Here is a 25,941-nt window from a genome sequence, read left to right on the forward strand (position 1 = left end):
AGATGGCACAAACGTCCTCTTTGCTGTTCACATCAAAACTCAATATGACCTTCAAAAGTGACCTGCTCCTGTCACCACTTGTGAGTGTGTGTGTATCACACATCTCTGTGTTGGCTCAAGTGTATTCCTAGAACTCTTAATCAATACTGAATCATCATTCTTGGAAGTTACACTATCAAGCTCAATCCAGCTGCCTTTAAGATATTTAGAAAATATATATTTCTAGCAGACAACTTTGATGTCGAATGTTTGATGAATAGGTCTACTACGTGTTGTTACTGTGTGTCTGGTAGTTCACTGCCCACTACATGGATGTCTCACAAAATCCAGCCAGACATGGCGTGCAGAGGAGAGAATGCAACCCGACCCTTACCCTCCCCATTTCTGTAAAAGAGACAGAGCCTGAATGATGAACTGACAACATATTATAGTATCACACCCGAGGAGGAGGGAACCTCAAGGTTGGGCCCAGCAATAAGGAGAGTGACCTAGAACCTTTTCTATGGACTTGCAGAACAGGCTGCTTGAGCCACAAGCACTTTTAACCACAAGGTGGTACAACTGAGCATTAGAGATGACCTGAAGGTACATTAATATTTTTCTTTTAGCCACTATTAAGAATCTACTAAATGTTTGGGTGGCTTGGCTGCTAAAAAAGGTTAGCTATTTCTTCTCTTACCTTGTTTAAGCTGGATGACAAGTCCAGATGTCACTTGAACACAGTTATTCCATTGTGGCCAACACAAGACCATGAGGACCTTACTGTGAACTTCAATCTGTTGCGAGGCCCAGATGTCTGGGTATATTTATAGCTAGGTACAGTGTCTTTAAGGCAGGCTCCAACCATACTGAACTCCTGCTGGTCCCTACACATTTACACACTGACCTTAAGTGCCCCGAACAGGGGACTGAAAAACATGGAACGTATAGCAGGTTAATGCAGTATTAGTATGAAGTACATTACATAATACTGGTGTGAAGTGACTAGTGCATTAGATTGAGAGATTACATATTTTTCCTCACACCTACCTCCTTTCTTCCTCAATCAACACAGTCTTTTAGTTATTCAGAGGTGTACTGCAGATAAACTGCACCCATTAGCATTTTTACCTGAATTCAACAGAACACTGCAGAGATAAATGGCAACCTAACTCTTCCTTCAGTTCCAGTCATGCAAGATCCATTTTCTCAATGTCTGATCATAAATGTAGTGCATTATCATATCTTGATTGTTCTAGCTAAACAAAAGTGTTTCTTTAAACTGTTAGCATGATGCTAAGCTAGTAGGCTAAGCTAATAGCCTGCTAAGCAAAGGCCAACTAAAAACTTGTAGCACTTTTAATACAATGTAAAAAGTAATTTTTAAAAATGTTAAACATTTTTAGGATTAATTTAGCATCATGAACATTATTTTAAGACCAAAACAATCCACCCCTTGAAAAAAAAAAAAATCTCAATACAAATTTTATGGAGGTGACATTTAAATTTCACATTGAAAAATTTCAATATCATATTTATTAGAACCAATCTGGTGTCATGGTGTGCTAAATGAAAAAGGAAAAACAGGAAAACAGATTACACATACAACACTTTTATTTTTGAATATTAAGACAATGAAGCATAAGCCAAGAGCACCAAGAGTGACAGCTACTGGTGAAAGAGGGGCATGTGGAGCCCCCCCACCCCCAAAAACAGCAAACTGTAACCCAAAGTCAAACAAAATAATACAACAGAGCAACTTAGTAACAGCCTGGGAGTAGGGACCATTAACTGTACATAAGAGAGAATGAAGGAAAGGTAAGAGAGAGGACATTGAGTGCGAGTAATTACATTGTACAGTACAAACCTTGGGCGGTGTATAAAAAAAATTAAACACATAAGATGGTGAGAGACAGTGATATCCACGTCACTCCAGAGAACCCATTGGTGCATGTTTCAGCAAGTTTTTTGAGGGGTTAGTCCCAAGGGTCCAATCAGAAATACGGAGGCAGGTCATGGGTGGCGCAAGAGTCATCTTAAGTGTAATCATTGTCAAGTGTTGTCATCATGGCACCCAGTCCTTAAACCTCACCTTCAGCCCATTCCACCTTTAAGGTAACACAGTTACCATGGTGATGCTTGTGACTTACTGAATCTGAGACAGATCCAACAAAATTTAATACAAGTCAGTCTTTTATTTCTGTCTAAACATTGCTGAACACAACCTCCCTTTGTGTACAGAAACATATCAAATAATATTGAACAGAAAACTTTTCCGTTGGTAATGTGCAAGGCTCTGCACATAAAATGGCTTGCAACATTCTCTCTAACATTTTAACATAGTATTGTTATTTTCTAGAAGAAATTCCGGCTAGGCTATTGACAGGTGTGTATCGTGTGAGGACACACACTGCCAATCTAAGCCTCAGTATCATATCTGAGAATCATGACCTTTCATCTTGCTTTGTGGTGATCTGTGATAAAGTCTCCATCTATGCACATTTTCATGTGCTGACCGATCACTTGAGTCAATCATACACCTGATGGTCTATAAATATTTAATAATCACATTTAACTACACTGTTCCGGTGAACAGATAAACAGCAAATCCAGACCTTAACTTTGATACTAAAATATGGGGGAATAAAAGCTTTTTGTTCACAAATTCTTCGTGATATTTCTAACTTCCTTTCAGCACACAACAACACACTTGTATAAAAACACATAACTAATGCATACGTTTATGTCGCATTTTGCTTTAATTTGCTGCAGAATGCAAATTAACCACTGGGGACAACTAAATTTGGGTTACTTGAGGAAAGGGTGAAGTATTTAAGAAAAGGCACTTCTGAAAGTTAATAAATCCATAGAGTGAGCCAATGAGCACCTTTAGGGTCTAAAACTAGGCCTTTTTTAACTTCAAAATGTTTATCGTGGAACATTTTAGCAATAATTTTGTGAGAATCACATTGACAATTTTCCACCAAACTTAAACCTTTGGTCACATTTATCTATAATTTCTCTCACACACCTTTATGACACACTGCACCAACATCCTATGTTGTCGTGATGTGAACAGAATGATTCTAACCTGAAGACAATTTCAATAGAGAACTATTTCTCAGACAATTCACATCAGTTTTCACATGGGTCACCATTATAGCTAAGCCCAAGAACGTTATTGCATTTCTTTACAGTTATTAATAATAAAAATATTTCATTTTAAAAATCTGTATGTGTGTGTATTTTATATATATATATATATATATATATATATATATATATATATATATATATATATATATATATATATATATATATATTATGCCTTTAGTAAAACTCGGGAAAAATAGGGGGGAGAGAAGAGGCACCATGATCCTCTTCTCTGCCCCCATCTGACTGAGCAAATGCTCCACCCCTGATGAAAATTGGTACACACAGGTATAGGTAGGTACACGTCAAGTTTCACGGGTTAGTGCAGTGAGGAGTGTCTGGAGCAAAGCCAAGCATGACACTTTTACAGGTGAGCAGTAAGCAGGACAGCTGGCCCCTTCAGATGCCATGTCAACCTGAAACCTGCTTCACAACCATCACACAAGCCGAGGCTCTGTCTAAATTGCACTAATTTCACCCACACCCTACAGAGAGAGAGAGGTGGTGAGGGAGATCAAACCACACAGTGGCTGCAGTGATGTCACCCCAAAGTTCTCTCCTCATGTCTTTGAATTCTTCCCAGGATGATCCTGACATCCTTTCTTGTGCAAGGAAAAAGACTCGACAGGATAACGTGCAGGAAGACGACTTTAAATGCATCAGGATAGACTGTGGATTAATGTTGCCTGGGAGGAGCGTATAACAAAACTTTTCAAGTCAGCAGAAGTCTCTTACGGTTGACTGAGGTCAGGGTCAGTGCAACACACACATACACACACACACAGCACACAAAGCTGGTTATAGTTGCACTGTATACCCTGCTGTTTAGGTGTTGTGAGCCTGAGCTTAGCATTTGGCAGTTCTACCTGATCGCATCAATTGAAAACAAGTCAGAAAGATTTAAGAAATCAATAGTAATATCCCTAGCGGTATTCAAAATACATCACACATCAGCACCAGGCCCATGAAAAGGATGTCTCACGGTGCCACTGACATTCAGTGTAGGAACGGTCATTGGAAAACACATCTTTTCCAATTGGACCACTAATTGTAACAAATCCACTGAATGCACCATATGATGAACTTAATGGTTTAGATGTATGCACGTTACTTAAGTCAGTGGTTCCCAATCTCGGTCCTGGAACCCCCGCCCCCCCAATCCCGCACATTTTGTATATCTATCTTATATGGGGAGGGGGCACCAGGACCAGGATTAGGAATCGCTGGCTTAAATGTGATTTAATCTTTTTTGAGACTAAACAAATGGGGTAAACAGCACAAGAGTTATACATATGTCCTTTTCTCTTAACTTCTATTTGAAATCCCTCATTGTAGTTATAGAAATTCAAGTGTGGATCTGGATTCTAAAGTGATCAATAAGCTGGTCTTGGCCTAGTCTTGGCCAACAATGTGATTATACTCCATTTATTTAAATTCCAAACCTTCCTCTAGTTGCTTAACAAAAGAATCTGCTAAACTTAAATGTACTAAAGATTATTCATCAATTATTAAAATCATTTAAACTAAGCAGGTCTCATAAAACAAGCCAGCTTGACCCAATTCCAATGGCACTGATGGGGTCACCTCAAAACTTACTATATCCTGTCTAAAGCAATGTGTGTTAGACAAAGTGAGTGTAGAGTGTTTATTCCTGTATATAGGAGGGTATTTATGCCTAAAAACAATGGTCCCAGTGTAGCAGGTTTATGTATTGCCTCTGCTACACCCACTAACATAAGCACAGTTAAGTTAAAGTGCTCTTAATCAGTGCCCAACTTCAAGGGCACTAATAGACCATTCACAATACAATACAAAAAAAAAAAAAAAAAAAAACGATACAGAATTAGTCACCCCCCCTGTGCAATTAGTGGTAGGAATTAATGATTACAAAACATATCGACAGCAACAGAACGCAGAGTGTGAGTAACAATGTTTTTTGAAAACCAAGAGCTCTCACACACATCATCACCACATCATGTTGTCGTCCTTAATCGCTTCCCGGAAGCGTAAGGAAGCAGAACATTACAGAGCCCTTCTCTCCACTGCAACACATTCCCAAAAGCTGTCTAGATACAGTTTAAGGTCAATCCATCTTTCATGAATCTCTCTGCCTCATTCACTATGAGCAGGGTGAAAGCCTTTCTATTTCCTGCTCCAGAATGCCTCTTCTAACCATGGAATGAGCACAGAATGTTACCATGGGAACCACTGACAGAGCACCATGAAAGCTAAAGATGATGAAAGAAGCTGGAAAAAGCAATATTTGAATATCACCCTTCATTTCTCCTTCCCTATGTTGAATTAACACTAACAATGCAATTTGAATGCAAGGGAATTAAGGGCAGGCAGGGAGGTGAACGGAAATGGCATAAACCTCACAGTCAAGCAGTGAAAAATATCTGCAGATCCCCCTTAGGGCAAAGCCATGAGAAGTAGAGTTGTCAAATGTACCGACTTCGGTACCAATCGGTACAGAAATTTAAAAAAATGTGACGCTTTGATCACTGTTGAGTGGATTTGTAAACACCTCTGATTGGCCATTGTGTTCACGGCTAATCAGATTGGCTACAATGATCAAGGCATGGAAGCGTTTGAAAGCACACGGAAGTGTTTGAATTTGAAAGCGTTTTGAAAGCGGGAGCCGTTTGAAAGCAGCCGTCTATCAGCAGACTGGTCCACAGTAGAAGCCTGCTTTCAAACGCTCCTGCTTTCAAATACTCTCGTGTGTATCTGGGTAAGCGCTCGGTGAAGAGCGTCATTGATGATAATTTACAACATTTTTGAAGCGCTGATCATTGAAGTCAATCACAGACATATCCGATGAGCGTGTCAACACAATGGCCAATCAGGTGTTTACGAATCCGCTAAAAATTTTAGTACCGACTAGGCACCGAAGTTGGTATTTTTGACAACTCTAATGGGAACTGAGGGAGAAGGGGAAATGTGACTAAGACCTCTGTTGTGTCATCCTAGTCCATAAGCTGTAGTGAAATGTGCACACTGGAAAGCCACTATATTTGTAATTTCTTTGTTTGTTAGAGTGATAAAAAAAATGATAGAAGCTTATATGTGTTCAGTTTCAGGTCCCTCCCTTCATACCTCCATCCCCGAACATCCAACCCCTCCCTCCTCCCGTCCCCCAAAAAACTTGTAATTCCTCCACTTCTGCAAAGTGCTGAATGGACTATTCCTGTTGGAGAGCTGAGAAGGATCTGCCCTGCCTCACTTGGCCTTGACTGGCTCCCTCTCAAGCCAGCGTACACGCACCCTCTGCTTATAGTGATACTCCCTGAGGTAGTCCTGCAGAGCAGGGGGCAGTGGTAGTGCCCCGATGCCATCGTAGGTGATCCCATTGCAAATGGCAGCTCGAGCCAGGCTTTGCAGGCCAAATGGGAAGGTCCGGTGCAGAGGCACAGTGAGTAACGGCTCAAAGAACATGCAAGCACTAGGGTCCTTGTAGTGCTCCAAGAGTGCTGTGACGGTGGCTGCGTGGAACACGCAGGGGTCGTGTGCGTCAAAGCTGAAGTTGTGATTCCACTGCTCAATACGTGCGTGCAGCGATCGGCCGTAGCGGCGGAAGCTAACGGAGAACAGATAGTCTTCTTGGGCCGAGTCTCGCAGCAGAAAGGTGCCCTCGGGCCGACCATCCAGCAGTGCTTCAGCCTCATAGCGGTCCATCACACCCCAGTAGCAGGGAAGTGCTGTGATCTTCAGCAGATCTGGAACCAAGCAGTGGATATAGTCGATCTGGGTGTGCACTTTCCAAGGCCCTGGTTGCTTGCTGCTCAGATGGCCCTCAGCTGAAGTGTGCCGCTGCTTGGGCCTGCGAGCTTGCAAGCAAAGAGTGGTGGTGTCGTCATCCTCAGAGTCACAGTTAGCTGCTGTTGCGCCCCGGCTATCGGCCTCACCCATTCCAGGGGCCAGCTTAGGTCCCAGTTTATAAAGGGAAGCTAGGGGGGCTGTGATGGCCTCCACTGTGTGGATCTGGGCATCTGGAGGTGGGTCCACGCCTTCCTCGATGCTGAGTCGCCTTCTTTCTCGCAAGCGCTCCTCCTCATCTTCCGGTGATGCACAGGTAGCACCACAGGCATCTGAGGAAGAATCCACTGGTGTCACTGTCACCGGTGCCGTGTGCTGTTTAATGAGGTGCCATTTTCGGGCAAGGTCTGATCCCGGTGCAAAGGGGCACGTCTCTAGCATCAGCTCAGTAATTTGTATTTTACGTTTGGGTGGTGGAAGGTGAGCATTTCGAGAGGATGAGCGCAATGGGAGGCACAGGCCTACTGTGTCATGGATCTGCTGGCGTAGTGAGCGTGCTGCTCCCGGCTCCAACTCCTCACGGCTACTACCAGTCCCATGTCTGCGCCGAGACCGGCCTGATCGCCGATCTGTGGTCTCTAGAGAACTCTGAGCCTTAGTGGAACACGAGTGTCTCTTTTTTCCGCTCCAAGGTGCATGACGTGAATAAGAGTCTCTGCGAGCTCCCAGGGGAGCATGAGCATCTTCAGTATCCTGCTCAACTGTGATCTCTAGTATCTGGGGTACATCCGCTACGCAGTTATGGCCCCGTCGTGACACACTCCCGCTGGTCCTCCATGCCACTAGTGGGAGTGCTGCCACACTGCTAGAGGGACTGGCGGCCTCCAGTGTGCTGTCTCCCTGGGCCTTGTCCACAACGTGGCATACCATGTCTGTTTGCTGTTGAAGCTGTGGTGTTGTTTCAACATGAGAACCCCCATCTGTGTGGAGCAGAGATTGACATCCCCTCTTCAGGTTGCTCCACACCTTGCCAACCTTCTCCATGAGGTGGGGGCACCTGGACCTGGAACAAAAAGTCAGACTTCCATTAGCACATGATGACAAAAACTAATGAGACGGAAACCATCTAGTTACAAAAAACCCCAAAACAAAACAAAAAACAAGCACAGACACAAGAGTGTGCATGTGGGTGTGAGGGACTGTGGGAGGGGAGAGCAAAGCCTTAAGTGACTAAGACACAGTTTACACATTCATGTTGGGTAATCCAATCACAAGTTCATAATGCTAAATACAGGTGTTAAATGTTCAAAAAATGTTTGTTCGTTCTACATTCAGAGCAAGTCATAAACACTTAACCTTTGTAGTAAATGTTAATAGATGTAACCTAAACAATAATGAAAGTTTAATCTTTTAATCGATTAATTTTCTCAGTTTAACATGTTAAAAATATTCAATGCAATTAACGCAGCTTGCATTTTTTCCATCAATTTGGCTAGTTACATTATATGATCATGCTCTTTTCACGCAAATGCTTTTAAACCATTCAAGCACCACAATTTAAAGGAGAGTGTGCTGTTTGTGAATGTCGTGTCTGTGTGACACGACTCATGCACAGAAGGACACGCACCAGTATGGAGTTCTCTTTCGTGCTTGAACAAACAACACAGAATTATGCCAAAATGTCAGTTTTGTCGAGTATCTTCATAAGAACAGTCTTAAATTAGTTAAATGCCATCTTTAATGAAGTTATGAGTTGTGAAAAAATTAGTTGTGAGAAAATTAGATCAGCTGTTCAGCAGTGGCAGGTCTTAAAGTCACAGCAGCCTAATAAATCAGTTGCTGTGATGTCTGTCATTAATGTTAATCAAAAAACAAAGGTAATAGAAAATTGAATTAATCTATATTTAATTTATAATTTATGCAGTGAAGACTGTAATGTGTTTGAAAACTTTATTCAATTTCTGTATATTTCCAATCTGTTACAGGTAGGAAGGCCACAGGTAAATATGACATTTATATAATGGGTTTATGTGAAGATTAAGTTCACTTAAATTAAAAGTTATTTTTTAAAAGCCTAATAAATGTTGAAATTTATAGCTTTTAGTTATACTAATGTTGAATGTCTATAATTAATGTTTAAAAAAAACAACAAAAAAAAAAACAATTTCATAGAGACATCAGTACCAGTATTAGTATCAGTGATACTGGCCTTCATTCATAAAAAGATACCATTAAACAAATATTTAAAATATACTGTCTTTATGTTGTTTCTACATTAATTTGGAGAGTAAGTGTGAAATTATTACAATAGACCCCTTAATCGCCTACGTCACTGTGACGTCACCGCTCTAGCTGGAGGCAAAACATAAGGAAGAACTCATAGCAGGCGCGCTAAAAGTTTGAGGTTTTGACTTTAAAATGTCGTATTGTTGAGACGGAAACCATCTAGTTACAAAAAACCCCAAAACAAAACAAAAAACAAGCACAGACACAAGAGTGTGCATGTGGGTGTGAGGGACTGTGGGAGAGCAAAGCCTTAAGTGACTAAGACACAGCTTACACATTCATGTTGGGTAATCCAATCACAAGTTCATAATGCTAAATACAGGTGTTAAATGTTCAAAAATGTTTGTTGGTTCTACATTCAGAGCAAGTCATAAACACTTAACCTTTGTAGTAAATGTTAATAGATGTAACCTAAACAATAATGAAAGTTTAATTTTTTTCAATCGATTAATTTTCTCAGTTTAACATGTTAAAAATATTCAATGAAATTAACACAGCTTGCATTTCTTTTGCATTTTAAAATGTCGTATTGTTGTGTTTTTGGCTGCCAGAATAGAAGAAACAGCACTTTTGGTTCAAAACTAAAGTTTTACCGGATCCCGGCAGACATTCCTTACAGAAATCAAGAAGACAATTGTGGTTGAATGCAATACGGTGTACAGACTGGACGGAGACGATCATAAATAATGCTTGTGTTTGCAGTGCACACTTCATATCAGGTAAAATAATCATAAAAATAATAAAATAATCTATGCATATGTACTTGTGTGTTTGTTTTATATAGTACAAATCAGCAAGTTTCTGTTTATTGGAGAAAAGTCGCCAACCTTCAGCGCACTAGCTAGCTTAAATGTTAAACAATCATACAGCGATAGATGTGTGTGCCATCCTTTGAATGGTCTCTTAAAATAATCCACACTGCTAATCATAGTTAGCCCAGCGATGGGTTACATTAGACAATAAGCCGCACGTTGCAATGTTTACAAACTTTTAAGGGGTCTATATAAAAATAATAAAAACTCCAATATTTTTAATCACGATTAATCAATATTAAACAATTTACCAATATAAAACAATGTAAAAAACGAATGTCCTAAAATAATAGCATATAATGGCTATATTGCTTGTGAATTAACACACACCTATATACATATATGTACACACATATATTGCATTGTTTATCATTTTGATCTTTAATTCATAAAATTAGCAAAAATCTAACCTTTCATTGAAGGAAAATAATTGAAAGTGAGGGGAAAATCACATTATGAAATAAATGTTTTTCTTCAAAACATGTTGGCCATAATTATTGGCACCCCTAGAATTTTTTATGAGTAAAATATCTCTGAAGTATATTCCCATTCATATTTACATTTTTTTTAGCACACCAGGGTAATCATGAACATGAAATTGTCCAGCCATGACTTCCTGTTCCACAGGAGTATAAACATGAGGACCAAGGCCAAATTCATTTAATCATTTATCACAAGGAGTAAAACCAAAGAATATAGTTCTGATGTGCAACAAAAGATTGTTGAGCTTCACAAAATAGAAAGTGGCTGTAAGAAAATAGCTAAAGCATTGAAAATCCCCATTTCCATTGTCAGGGCAATTATTAAAAAGAACAACTAAAGATGTTACAAATTAACCTCGAAGAGGACATGTGTCTAAATCATCCTAATGCACGGTGAGGAGGAAAGTTTGAGTGGCAAAAGACTTTCTAAGGATCACAGCTGGAGAATTGCAGAGATTAGTTGAGTCTTCAGTCTCAGAAAGCCTTTAAAAAATGATCAAACAGAACCTACATCCCCACAAGTTGTTCGGGAAGGTTTCAAGAAAAATCCTCTGCTCTCACACAGAAACAATCTCCAGCATATTCAGTTGTCAAACAAGACCGGAACTTCAAACGGGACCGGCTTCTATGGTCAGATGAAACTAAAAAAAGAGCTTTTTGGCAGCAAACCCACCAGATGGGTTTGGTGCACACATGGATAAAAAGTACCCCATGCCCACGGTTAAATATACTGCTGGATCTTTAATTTTGTGGGCCTATTTTTCTGCTGGAGGTCCTGGACATCTTGTTCAGATACATGGTATCATGGATTCTATCAAATACCAACAGGTAAAAAAAAAAAAAAAACCTGACCGCTTCTGTTAGAAAATGATGGGCCGTGGTTGGATCTTCCTTCAGGACAATGATCAAAAAACAAACAAAAAAAACATCAAAACCAACACAAAAATGTGTCACTGAGCACAAAATGAAGCTTCTGCCATGGTCTTCCCAGTCCCCTGACCTGAACCCTAAAGAAAATGAATGGAGCGAACTGAAGAGAAGAAGCACCAACATGGAGCTGGGAATCTGAAGGATCTGGAGAGATTCTGTATGAAGGAATGATCTCTGATCTCTTGTCAGGTGGTCTTCAAACTCATCAGGCATTATAGCTGAAGACTCAGAGCTGTTTTCTTGGCAAAAGGAGGTTGCAAAAAGTATTGAATAAAAGGGTGCCAATAATTGTGGCCAACGTGTTTTGGAGAAAAACATTTATTTCATAATGTGATTTTCCCCCCACTTTCAATTCTTTTCCTTCAATGAAAGGTTAGATTTTTGCTAATTTTATGAATTAAAGATCAAATGGATAAACAATGCAGATTTATTTTTAGAGTCATCTTTGATCATATTTACCAAGGGTGCCAATAATTCTGACCACAACTGTATATACATATATATATATACATATATATATATATATATATATATATATATATATATACATATATATATATATATATATATATATATATATATATATATATATATATATAGATAGATAGATAGATAGATATAAATATATATACACACACTCAAAAATCTGTTTGATCAACAAAACTGGAAAAGCCCATACTTATACAATCACCAGACATCACAGAATATTTTCTGTATACCTCCTGCAGTTACAGAGATCATGTGAAACATGCATAATTGAATCTCAGTTAAGATATTAGCATACTCAAATAGCAATAAGCAGAGATCATGTAAAACTTACTTATTACAACTGAAATGTTTATATTTTATGTGCTTTAACAACATGCATGAAGAGATGCAATCACAACTAGCCACAGGAGACAGGTTCATTTCAGGTGTATACGGCAATCTTTCTTGGTTGAATGACCACTTGGAATCAGATCGCTCGAGACGGATGTTAATACCAGGTGTAAACAGGGCCTAAGTGATTAAAGTGTTGCCAGGCAGACTCACTAAGACTCAAGGCCAGCGCTAAAAATGAACTCATGGAACTGCTCCCAGACAACATGCTGCCGTAGGCTGAGTTATAATGCCGGTCTGGGCCTGTCTTTTTCTGACCCGCCATAGTGGAGCACTCAGCAGTTAATGAACTGAGAGATTTTGCATGAGCTCTGTAAATCCTTCCTTAATCATTATGTAGCCACTAAAGAACCTTTGATTTGGCTTTGGCTTTAATAATCTTAAAAACAAAAGCTCATACACTCTTCCTGAATATAAGCATGAATTTGTATTTGGGCTAATTCATTAACTGTTATCTTGGCAAAAGGAGATTGCAAAAAGTATTGAATAAAAGTGTGCCAATAATTGTGGCCAACGTGTTTTGGAGAAAATCATTTATTTCATAATGTGATTTTCCCCCCACTTTCAATTCTTTTCCTTTTCCTTCAAAGTATCCACTAATAGCAAATGTAAAGGCAACACCATGATAGACCAGACCAAATGTCAGAACAGTCCAAATATAAGTCAGCAAAAAGTCAGTAATGAATTGCCTCCAGGTGAAGTGTGAGCTCAAGGACTGCTTGTGCTCAGAAAAATTATTTACTGAGCACATGTACTCTGGCTAACCCATCTTTTCACAGGATGAACTTTTGACCAATGAACACAAAGCAAGCTGTAAAAACCTAAGTCCATGGGAAAAAAAAAAAAAAAAAAAAATTTGTGATTAATAAAAAATAATAAAAAAAAATATAAAAAGATACCCCCCCAAAAAAACATTATTGCATCTGTTTTGCACACAATCAAAAACCAAGACTTTAAATTATTTAACGCAAAATATGTCACAAAAAGAGAATACTGAACAAGAGAGAAAAACTTCCATAAATAATTAATGATAGTTCATCAAGTCTCCTGATAAAAAGAACAACAGAATGTAGGTCATGTGGGAGAAGCTACAGTGTATTATTCACCTTTTCTCAGATGGTGGCAAGGAAGAAGAGGGGTGTCATGCTTTTTTTTTTTTTTTTTTTTTTTTTTTAAGAGGCTGCTAGGTGTCATGAATATGCACTACAAAATTATTGGACTTGTGATGCCGATACCAGTCATCGATTTTCTGTCGGCGTGGATTCTGATATCGATCAGGGTGGGAAGGTTGTGCAACATTTAGAATTGAATTTGAATTGACGAAGCAAACACAAAGCAGAATGCAGGTAGAGTTGAGCCTGCTGCACCCATGGTACGGCAGCAAAGTTCCTTGATTATTACGCAGGAACGAGAGTATAGTTCCTAGCCATATCGGCCTAGAAAATCACAACTTTTCATTTTCTGTCAGTCTTAGTACACAATGTAACTACAGAAGAGTCAAGTTTTAAATAGGAAAAATATCAAAACTCTTTGGTCATTTTTGAGCGAGATTCTAACAGCCTAATCAGATTCAATTAACTATGCTAAGCTGTGCTAAAAGTGGTACCGCCAGACCCGAGATCGAAAACGGTAAAACTCAACTGTTTGACTCTAGGGGAGTTGGAAAATGAGCAAAAAAAAAAGTGGAGTGTTCCTTTAAAATTGAAAAAAAATTCAGTAAGATTTTTAACACTGCTTCTCTAGGTAAAATTAAAGAATTTATTTAAATTTACAAAGGCTTGTATACAGTGTTGTAGTTCTCCAGTCTGGATAAGAGTAAGACTGGACTCAGACTCAAGTCCATCTCAAGACCCAGTCAGAGACTATATTTTATATGACCAGCCAAAAACAGGGGCCGCATGTATAAAACTTTATTTAGATTTCACCCTAAAATTGTGCGCACACACACAAAAGCTAGAATTATCATGCCAGAACCTGCACAAAATTCTATAAAATCCAGTCAACGAAAGATTGTGCGTACATGCATCTCCAGCCCACCTCCTCCCCGAAATAACCATATATAGAGCTTACAACACTTAGTTTTACCATGCATATCCTCCTCTGCATATAATTTCCATATGCATATTCCCATCTAAGTGATACAAGACATTAGGAAAATGTCTACATAAATATGACATATATATACCATTTGTGCAGTCACATTACATTGCTAAAAAATCTTTTAGTATCCAGAGAAGAGTTATTTCCATTCTTTTTCACTGGCCAAATAGTATTTTTAATGGTTTCAAACAAATAAACATATGCAATTTTGCCTATAAGGTAAACATATATTTTATGATGTTTATATATTTTTAATGGAAACAGATAGGTCTTATTTTCACAGTGTAAATAAAATTATCTGACTCAGCATGTCACTGACAAAACATTTTAAAAATAAAACATGCACATTTTACCATTTCCTTTCAATTCTATCCTTCAAACACAAGTGTATTTTTCATAATGTTGGGAGGATCTCAGAAGAACTTATCATAAGGCTACTGTCTGCCTGCACACAACATCAACAGCACACCTCCGTGCAGCAGTGATTGTACAGTACTGTTCAAACTGACCAATGGACCTTTCTACCACCGATCTAATCCAGCAGTGTCTGCCATAAATATCAGAGTCAAGTGCACATCATTGATTATTGTTCTCACAAGAAATATTTTCTCAGAACGGTTTAAAGAGGAATTATCAAGCGCCTAGCACTCTTCGCTGTCATTAAAACTTGGCATACTACAGGAAACGTGTTCAAAAGCAGTGCATCCACAATAAATATCTAATCTAATATATCTAAATTCATATTTTTTTTGTTTAACTTCTGGATGACAATGTAATTTGAGTGCTAAACATTAATGAGAGTGGAATATTTAATCTAAATGTGTATATCAAAATGAAAACAGTTTAAAATCAGTCTAGGGTAACACTTTACAATAAAGTTCATTAGTTAACATTAGTTAACATGAACTGCAATTCTACAGAATGTATTAATCTTTGTTAATGTTAATTTCAACATTTACTAAAACATTATTAAAATCAAGAGTGGGTCAGCAGCAATGTGATCTGATCCTGTCTTGAGCTGTCCAGTGATCTTTTAGTGAGTGCAATGCAACAAGGTGGAACTAATCCAGCCAATCACAGTGCAGACGGTATAAACGGATAAATCTTGTAATCACTTGCATCAGTGTTGTGCTGTGTAGTATGCATGCTGCTATGACAAGATGCCGACAGCACCAAAATTTCGTCTTTTGAAAATTTTCGGCCAAAACACCAAAATTTTGGGTTTCGAGCCGAACGGACATTTAATTAGCGCTTCTCCGATGGCATGTTTTGACTGTGTTCAGTGTCTATTTCATGCACACAATGTAGATAAGCTAAACATGTCAGCTGTGTGGACACGACCTCTAGATTGACAATATTAATCTCCTGATTTCAATCTGTGATGATATGGTTTCTTAAAGGTGCCCAAGAATGCTTTTTCACAAGATGTAATATAAGTCTAAGGTGTCCCCTGAATGTGTCTGTGAAGTTTCAGCTCAAAATACCCCATAGATTTTTTTTAAATTAATTTTTTTAACTGCCTATTTTGGGGCATCATTAACTACGCACTGATTTTTTCAGCGCGCCGCCCCTTTAATTCGCGTGCTCCCTGCCACACGAGCTCTCGATTATATTACAGCACATTTACAAAGTTCACACAGCTAATATAACCCTCAAATGGATCTTTACAAGATGTTCGTCATGCATGCTGCATGCACGCTTCGAATTATGTGAGTAAAGTATTTATTTTGATGTTTATATTTGATTCTCTATGAGTTTGAGGCTGTGCTCCGTGGCTAACGGCTAATGCTACACTGTTGGACAGATTTATAAAGAATGAAGTTGTGTTTATGAATTATACAGACTGCAAGTGTTTAAAAATGAAAATAACGACAGTCTTGTCTCCATGAATACAGTAAGAAACGATGGTAACTTTATCCTCATTTAACAGTACATTAACAACATGCTAACGAAACATTTAGAAAGACAATTTACAAACATCACTAAAAATATCATGCTATCTTGGATCATGTCAGTTATTATTGCTCCATCTGCCATTTTCGCTGTTGTTCTTGCTTACCTAGTCTGTTGATTCACCTGTGCAGATCCAGACGTTACTGGCTGCCCTTGTCTAATGCCTTTCATAATGTTGGGAACATGGGCTGGCATATGCAAATATTGGGGCGTACACCCCGACTGTTACGTAACAGTCGGTGTTATGTTGAGATCCGTGTGTTTTCCGGAAGTCTTTTAAACAAATGAGATTTACATAAGAAAGAGAAAGCAATGGAGTTTGAAACTCAATGTATGTCTTTTTCATGTACTGAACTCTTGTTATTCAACTATGCCAAGGTAAATTCAAATTTTGAATCTAGGGCACCTTTAAATCTAAAATCTGTGCTGTTTTTTGTTGATGTGTGAACAAAACTTCACTAAACATTTTCAGTTTCAGTTTACAGCCAAGCGCATCCTAATTTTTCCGTTTCAGCCCAGAATTGAAGAAATCTTGTTGTGTAGTTTGAGCACCACAGCAATTCAGGTAGTCATACAGTCCTGTATTGTGAGCTTGACCCCTAAAGACTTTTACATTCATTACAGAAAATTGCTAATTACAAATATAATTTCATTTTCTTATTTTCTTACAACTGGATGAGTTTCAAGCTATATTTAAAAGAGGAAAGGCAAGTCATGATACCCTGTACTAATCCTCACCCTCATTCATGTTTCCAAGTACTGGACATGGTGACATTTTGGCTCAAACAGCATTGGCAAAAAACTGCTGCTCAATGTCAGTACAGCAAATTAGTGCAACGTACAGCAAAAGCATATTAACTCTCAGCATCTTCCTTCTTGTCTTTTCTTCCCCTCTTCCCTCTTGTTACCCTCTCTTTATCCCTTTCAAAGCCAGCATAAAGGATGACCATAAATCAAAGTTCAGATCTGTCAGCGCAGCTATGGCAACAATATACAACAAGCCTGACCTTTCCCCCAAACTCAGGAACCTTGCTCCACTTCCAGAATGAACTTGCACCGCATAACAACATTTGTAAAATTGTGGTGCAGGGTGGTCAGACGAGTTCATGAAAAGGGTTCACAGAGTTCATTAGAATGTATTCTATGAAACTGTGTCCTAAATATGAAGTCAAGGGTCATTTTTTTTTTTTTTTTACCATATTCAAAAGTTGCATACATATTGAAAACATTTTTGCACAAAAAGTGTTGTGCGAGCAATGTTAGTACTAGTGAAATGATTAGAAATGTGGTAAATTGATATTATATAACCTTTTGCCTTTGCAAACCAGGTTGGGAGGCACACCAGAGTCAATGTAGCTTAACTTCACAGTGCACTCTGGTCTCAAAGGCCAAAACTATCACCTAAAGTCAACCACTTCTCAAAACACACCAGCTGTGGAGATCTTCAACATACTGAATTCTGAAACCAAACAGGCAAAAGACCAGTTGCCAGAACTACAACGCTCTACCATGCCATATTCATATACTTTTCCATCCATAATGTTTTCTTTCACTCTGCATGTTACACAGGCGAGGCTCACGTTTGGCTGTGGGGCTCCCTTGTGTGGCTAAGAGACAGAACCGCACCCCAAGAGCAAACAAACAAAACTATTTTTAAAAAATTGGCTCAAAAACAAGTTGAGACAGCATGTTGGCAAAGGAAGTGCCCCTTCCTCAACTAAGTGGAAATCATGCCTAAACAGCCAAGTTCACCTTGGTGTGTTTCAGATGTTTAGACACTACAAATTACCCAAGAATTTGTTGCTCAAGATTGAATGAGATGCTGAGAATGAATATAAATATATACTTGCACACAATTTACATCTATACTACATATCGAATTATTAATATTTAAATTGAGATAAAGACCAATTGAAACAGAGAGCAAAAGTTCAGAAGAGATGCCCAGATAATAAAGGACATATTCAGGAGAGTCTCCAGATGGGGTCTATGGGCAACATATACTAAAATGCTTCTCATTGAACACAAATGTTTCCATACTTATTGGATTAACTTCTTAACAATTAGAAGATTTAAAAATGTCACAGCGTTTGGTTTGTATCCCTTTTACTTCAACGAGAGCAGTACTGGATGAACTCCACAAGTCTGTGTGAAACCTGATGATCATGTTCCCCCGCATGATTAAAATTATCTAAAGAAAAACACCTGACTACCTCTACAAAGAAGTCCACATTATCAGTGTCATAAATTTTATTACTTAAGTACTCTATAAATCTTAAATGCTTTCACTTTATGTTGTCTATCCTGAAATTTAGTTTCCAGGTCTAAATAAGATAACTTTTGGACCCCACTAAATTAAACATAAAATTTTCGTATCTAAAACACATTCCCAATCTCAAAATGTCTGAAGTGTTATAAAAATGTTATTAATGTTCTTAATGGAAGTCTAGCTTTTTAGGACATTAAAATTTGTTTTGTCCATTTTCTGTATTTAATTAAATGAAAAAAATAAAAAATAAAAAAAAAGGAACAGTCATCGAAAACTGTAACAATCGATTCCACTCTTCACACTTCTATAGCAATACGCTGAACTAATGATTAGAGATTAAAATAAAAATAAATCTTAACTTTTAACTACATAATATTCAGCAAACAATTATGCTAGAACCACCTTAGTTGTAGTAATTTTGCCTACATTTACATAGTACATTTTAAATTTTAGCTTTTACATAAACTGCAGTAATGCAGAGCAATGAGATGGAAGTTTGTGAGAAAGTACAGAAGTACTAAGAATAGCTTTTTAAAATTTTACATTTAGCTCTTCAGTTCTACTTTTTCAAATGCAATATACATACATAAACACATATACATATATATATACACACATAAACACACATATATACATATATATATATATATATATATATTATATACACACACACACATACATACACACACATATATATATATACACATATATATCTGTGTGTGTGTGTGTGTGTGTGTGTGTGTGTGTGTGTGTGTGTGTGTGTGTGTATATATATATATATATATATATATATATATATATATATATATATATATATATATATATATATATATATATATATATATATATATATATATATATATATATATATATTACACACACACACACATCTGTGTGCGCATCGGAAAATGTGAAAAATATGAAGGGAAAAAAAAATTTGAATTATGTAAGTGTTTACCATTAATTACCTAGACTCTGGTGGGCCGCCACAGTCTAATCTGTCCACACAGTTTCATAATGAACCGAAAATGTTACACTTCTCATAACATAAAAGTTCTCTAAAGGCGGGTGCACACTGTGCGATTTTGGCCACGATTTGGTCGTCTGAGACATAATTTTGAGAATCCTAAAAGATTCCTATAATCCTAGGCTAAAATGTAATCTTTGATCACTAGTTTGACATGTTCACCGACAGCCGATTAAGAAGATTTTTGTCGCACAGTCCTGCAGTGTGAATTCTCCTACGACCAACGTCAAATTGTCTTCGTTTTTCAAGATAAGCCGTGATCAAAATTAACGCCAGAGATGCCTTTGTTGGCCACCATTTCAGTCCCGTGTGTAATACAGCTCACAGTCACCAAACGTGTGTGGGTTGATTATGTAAAACTCCGGACGAGTTTTCATGTGCACTAGGGCTGCACAACGATTAATCGCGATTAATCGCTTGCAAAATAAAAGTCTGTGTTTACGTAATAAATGTGTGTTCTGTGTATAATAATTATGTATATATACACACACATACATGTGTAAATTTAAGAAATATATGCATGTATAAATAAATATATATATATTTAAATATATTTTATATTATATATAAATATTTTATATATAAATATACATTTTTTCTTAAATATACATATGTATGTGTGTGTATTTATATATACATAATTATTATACACAGAACACACACATTTATTACGTAAACACAGACTTTTATTTTGCAAACGATTAATCGCATTTAATAGTTGTGCAGCCCTAATGTGCACGTCCGTTTTTAATGCGTCTTGACTGTCGTACAGTCTGAAATAAATAACGGCTGAGATCCCACAGTGTGAGGATCATGTTCGTACAATCTGACAAGCAACAATCGTAAAGGACTGTTATAAATCGAACAGTGAGCACCTGGCTTAACTTTGTGTTTTGCGCCACTGAGTTTAACATGCATCTGGGAGAAAAACATCCACCAATTACTTTCACATTCACGTATTTTTCAACATTGTTGTGGAGATTTGTGAAAGATGCGTTTGTAAACCTGTTCTCACAGAGATGGCAGTTTTTCATCAAAATAAAAGCTCAAGGCTGTATCTCTTGCATGCAAGTGAAGAAATTAGGACAATAGTATTGTAATTTCCCTACTGTAAAGTAAAATAATATACATGTGAAATATTCATTTTTCATTTACATATATTTTAAAGTGCATTTGTTTTACAATATATATTACTATATTAGGGATGATAATAATGATATTTAAGTATTATTATTGTTAATTATATTGTAATTGTTTGGCTTTCTAACACACCAGATTGAATGTAATGTATATAGACTAAAGCACTATATCACAGCTAAAAAAAAAAAAAAAGGTTTGAATCCACTTTAAAGTCCAGGTACAAGTCGATGCAAAGACTTTTTACTCTGTTCAATTTGGACTCTGAACAGGTTGGAGCTTCTCATTTTGAACTCTCAAAAGGCACCAGATTATGTATTTAATATGTTATGTAATTATGTAAAACAGCATACATGTATTAACATTACTTACCTCTGTACCTCCTTGTTTAAATCCTCATTACTCTGCAGCTTACAGAACACTATGCAACTTAAGTTTCTGCTATAACCAGTTAGAGCATATTAGTGGATTAATGGATCTGTTCCCCTTGTTCTACCACTAACCAGATGCAACAGGACCGTCTGCAGATAAATCCTGGCACCAGATCACAAAACACCAGCCCGTTAAATACTATGCTATTCTCTGCTCAGCTTGGGTTTCTGCTACCAAGAACGCTAACAAGCCTTGCCCAGAGCTTCTGCTTCCTGGTAGCGTGGGCCCAGCCCCCTCTGTCCCCCCCCAGGTCACCCCCCTTCACCTGATACTGCAGCCAAATTCTACACCAGACATCTCTAGCACCCAAGCGCCAGAAGAGGAAGCAGTCCAGAGCAGCCCACTTCGTTCTCATGCTGGAGAGACACTCTACACAGTCATTTGAAAAAAATATCCACATTCCACACCAAATTCAGTTTCTGTTCACAGACAGATCTTGCCTGTATACATGTCCTGAGCTCCTCTGATAAAAGTCTGAGCACCACATGAGATTAAGAAAGAGCCCCTATCAACCACATACACCTTCAGTAACTGTGGGGACTACTTGACGTAAAGTATGCCCTTCTCTGATGATATGAGAAAACACATTAAATGAAAAAAGCATCTACATTATGTGAAATAAAATAGGAGTACACTAAGTGGTAAAGTCCTACTGAGAGTTTATGACAATATCCACACCCTGGATGGCAGACAGACAGAGATGATTGTTCTTCTTGCACAATTGATAAGATAAAGAGCCATTGCAATGGTGTGTTTTACTTTAGGTGCCCTATGAAAAAGAGTGGCATCTCAGTTCAACACTACACCAGTCCTTTAAACCACTTGGAACAATACAAGCGAAACGCCACAAATAATATGAATCATGAGCCATGTGATAAAAGGAAAACCACGCATTTTATATTTGTATCAATATCAAATGTAACCACAACTGTTTAAAAGTTTGGGGACAGTAAGATTATTTTTTTGGAAAGTCTTTAATACTTTTATTCAGAAAGAATGCATTTAATTGATCAAAAGATCATCAACCGAAGATACCTTTTTAATGTTACAAAAGATTTCTATTTTTAAAATAAATGCTGTTCTTTTGAACTTTCTATTCATCAAAGAACCCTGAAAAAAGTGCATCATGGCTTCCACAAAAATATTAAGCAGCACAACTGTTTTCAACATTGATAATAATAAGAAATGTTTCTTGAGCCCCAAATCAGCATGATTTCTGAAGGGTCATGTGACAATGAAGACTTACGGCTGCTGAATATTTTGCTTAGCCATCAAAGGAATAAATAACATTTTAGAATGTATTAAAAACAGTTTTTTATTGTAATAATATTTCACAATATTACTGTTTTTTTATTTATTAAATAAATGCAGCTTTAGTAAACATTTATTTTATTTTAAAATGTCAAAAAGAATCTTACAGACCCCCAAACTTTTGAAAAGTTAATATACATTTTAATCTCATAATATCTTAAAATAAATAAATAAATAAAAAATAATACCAAAATGTAAATAAATCTATTAGCATTGATATTTGAGACTAGTATGAACCATAACTAAGCCACCTGGAAGTTATTTTACCTATAAACTTTAAATTAGTTACAGCATTTATTTATGTTATGTTAATTTCAACATTTACCAAAATATTTCTAAAATCAGTAAGATAATTCATTATGAACTAACATGAACAATTGTAATTTCATTAACAAGCATTAAAGAGGATTAAATAAATGCTGTAAAAAAATACATTGCTCATTGTTAGTTCATGTTAGCTAATGCATTAACTAATATTAAGAATGAGACCTTATTGTAGAACTACAGTGTCACTGATGTACTTAGTGTAGTGAAGCAGCTTTCTAGGAAACGTCTGTTGCAATGGCTAAGCCCCGCTCAAGACAACTAAAATATCTGGGCAGGCCTTAACCTCTGCACACGGAAATATGCCAGCAGGAGTTTGCAGTCTCTCCCTCTCTACTAATTGTCTTGCATGTCAAGAAAATGTATCTGTGATACCCTGAGCTAGCAGATAATATTTCAAAAGCTTGTATTCAGAATGAACCCACTTGTGTCAAGAAGTGTGCAAAAATAGAAAATATTCCCAGGCATCCTCAATCTCCACAAACCACACTTTTTTGGAAACAGACCTCTCAAATCCAGAGCTTTGTAAAGCTATAGTTTTAAGGAGGTTTTATGGGCCTGCTGAGGTTACACCACTGTATATCTTATGCAACAATGACCCACAACTCCCTTTTTAGGACAGATAGGCATTAAGCCTATATTGAGTAACATTTCTCACTTGATAACATTTGGATCAACAACTTTTTGATCATTTGAACATACATGCTGACGAGAATCAGAAATGAACCAGAGCTCAGGGCAAACTGCAGATATTTCAAACGTGGGGGCGCAATAGATTTATCTGTCATTAACATTTGACATATTTTATAATATATATTCTAGGATTTTCTATTCATAGATTGAGTATGGCTTTTGTTCCTCCACAAATACTGTAATGACCTGCAGCTGTCATATATCGGTCTCAAAAGCATATTCTAATGTTCCATGTCTTATGATATCTTGACTTATATGGATAATTTATAGCTTCATATTTAATTTCAAGACCTGATTCACATGTAATGGCCATAATAGAAACAAATTCAATTGAAGTTTTTGACAAAAAATTGTTTTACAAGGTTCAAAATACAAATTAATAAAAAATGCCATCATAAATGTTATATATTTCCATTAAACAAAGGTAATTTCTGACAATTATCATGATGGTAATAAAACTTAGGATCTCTGCTCAAAATTCAAAGTTTGCAAATTGCAATCATGATCTATTCTGGTGTACTGGTGTCCAATTTATCCTTTTTACAGTCACAAATAGTTACATGTAAGAAAGGTGTTAAAAATAACCTCGACCACACAAAGGTTTTATCTCATTAAAAGTAATCTTAATACATAACTGAATTCAGGTTGGTTTTACTCAATGACCAAGCATGATATGTCATGTAATTTCATAAGATGTCATGGGATACATCTCAGGTAAAACAAAATACTTTATTTGCCAATGTGCTTAAAATTCGGCCCATGCAAATAATAAGAGGTCATATTTCACTAATATGCATTAAACCGTGATCAATGGTATAGGCCTTTGCAATAACACTGCAGCGAGTCTAAGTAGGTAACGTTAGTCAATCCAGACATGGACATAGCGGTATATTTCTAGATACCTTCATGATTCCACTCCACGTTTTACCTGACAATAAAACTACTGTATATGATGAATTATATATAGACCATGAATCTAAGTCTCTGCTGAATAACTCTCTATACATTTCTAGTGGTTGCTTTAGTTCAACCGGCTTCGGACATTAGAAAAGGGGGCCGACTGAAAAAAAAATAGTTAAAAAGCCATCGAACATAAGCGATAACATAAAATAATCGATGCGCATTCACAACACACGGAGAGATAAACTCACCGATCCTTCTGTCGTGCTCTTTTATTGCTTTTTCGGGTGTCTTCTTTTGTTTGCGAAAAAAATGCTATCAAGAATAGTCGGGTACATTTTCCCGAGGCTAGAGACGGTGGTGGATAAAACACACGGACGGGAGACGACTGGGACCATAACTGCGATAATCGAAAAGCAGGCAGCACGACGATGTGTCGATGAAATCGTAAACATTTTATATTTTGTATTTACATGGCCTACGATCCCCTCATCCCGTTGGCATTTCTTCCCCTGACGGCCGATATGGTCGCCAAGTGCAGCAGAGAAGAGAATCAGGAGAGGTGGTGGCAAAGCTGCTGTTGACTGACATCAAGGGACTCCAATTGCGCGAAGCTCTGTGTTCCGGCGGATACGGATGGGGAAAGACTTTGGAAGAAAGCGTCATTTCCCCACTCGAATTCCAGCTAGTGACGGGATGTCCGACTCATTTACGTAAATCGGTTCTTTTGAATAGTTGGTTTCAAAGAGTCGGTTAAAAAATGATTCAGACGTTCTTTTACGTAATTACGTATTTCCGTTTAGTTTGTTACTTGCAGCCACAATTTAGCTAATTTAATAATTTGCATTTGCTTTACGTTCTAAAACGAATTCACATTTTTACAGGTTTTGCGAGTTTTAATACAATAATAAATCAAAAAACGTTTCGTATGTTGATAAAACTAAGTTCAACACATTTCAGTTCGTTTAATTTGTATCTGGCTATTAAAGTAGACTAACTTACTTTTTACCTCATCAAATCCTCGGTTCACTTTGAGTACTTTTCTGATCAGTTCTCTGCTTACTGCTGCGAATCGGGCATGTCCAAACAATTTGAGTTCCCGGACCTATTCAGTTCGTTAAACGAATCGTGGAGACAGCTGTGAACCGGTTCAACAGATGCATAAAAATAAAGAACCGATTCAAAAGAGTGACTCGTTCACGATTCAGACGTCACTAAATCCAACCCAGACACAGTAGTGATGGACGACAGCCTCAGGATGCAGCTGGTTGCTTCAGTGGCAAGATATAAACACAAATTAACTGTCTGTGCTGACAACATAAAAGCAAACGCACGCGATACGATTGTAACTTGCATAACATGTTTTGATTCTTTATCTAATGTAATGTAGGACGATTAAGTAACCAGAAAAACGAGTAACCAGAGTGACACCATTTGTAATAACACACACAGGAAGAATAATCCGAACAAAATTTAAAGATTACTTTTGAAATGGTTCTACATTGGTTCTACGAC

General features: G+C 37.3%; 1 protein-coding gene across 4 annotated transcripts; it reads right to left on the bottom strand.

Annotated features, from left to right (window-relative positions):
• Nucleotides 1-1,575: 1,575 nt before the first annotated feature.
• socs5a (suppressor of cytokine signaling 5a) lies at nucleotides 1,576-25,579 on the bottom strand. Of its 4 annotated transcripts, none has more exons than XM_048169991.1 (2): nucleotides 25,436-25,579; nucleotides 1,576-7,954 (listed from the first exon to the last, which is right to left on the bottom strand). In XM_048169991.1, the coding sequence occupies exons 1-2, from the start codon at nucleotides 25,438-25,440 to the stop codon at nucleotides 6,355-6,357; spliced, it is 1,605 nt and encodes a 534-aa protein (XP_048025948.1). In that variant the 5' UTR covers nucleotides 25,441-25,579; the 3' UTR covers nucleotides 1,576-6,354. The 4 variants fall into 4 exon arrangements, with proteins under 4 accessions (XP_048025948.1, XP_048025949.1, XP_048025951.1 ...); XM_048169992.1 differs by lacking the exon at nucleotides 25,436-25,579 and adding an exon at nucleotides 24,900-25,143; XM_048169994.1 differs by lacking the exon at nucleotides 25,436-25,579 and adding an exon at nucleotides 24,678-25,142.
• Between the last annotated feature and the right edge of the window lie 362 nt (nucleotides 25,580-25,941).

This window comes from Megalobrama amblycephala, linkage group LG20, assembly GCF_018812025.1.
Source record: "Megalobrama amblycephala isolate DHTTF-2021 linkage group LG20, ASM1881202v1, whole genome shotgun sequence".
Lineage (NCBI taxonomy): Eukaryota > Metazoa > Chordata > Actinopteri > Cypriniformes > Xenocyprididae > Megalobrama > Megalobrama amblycephala.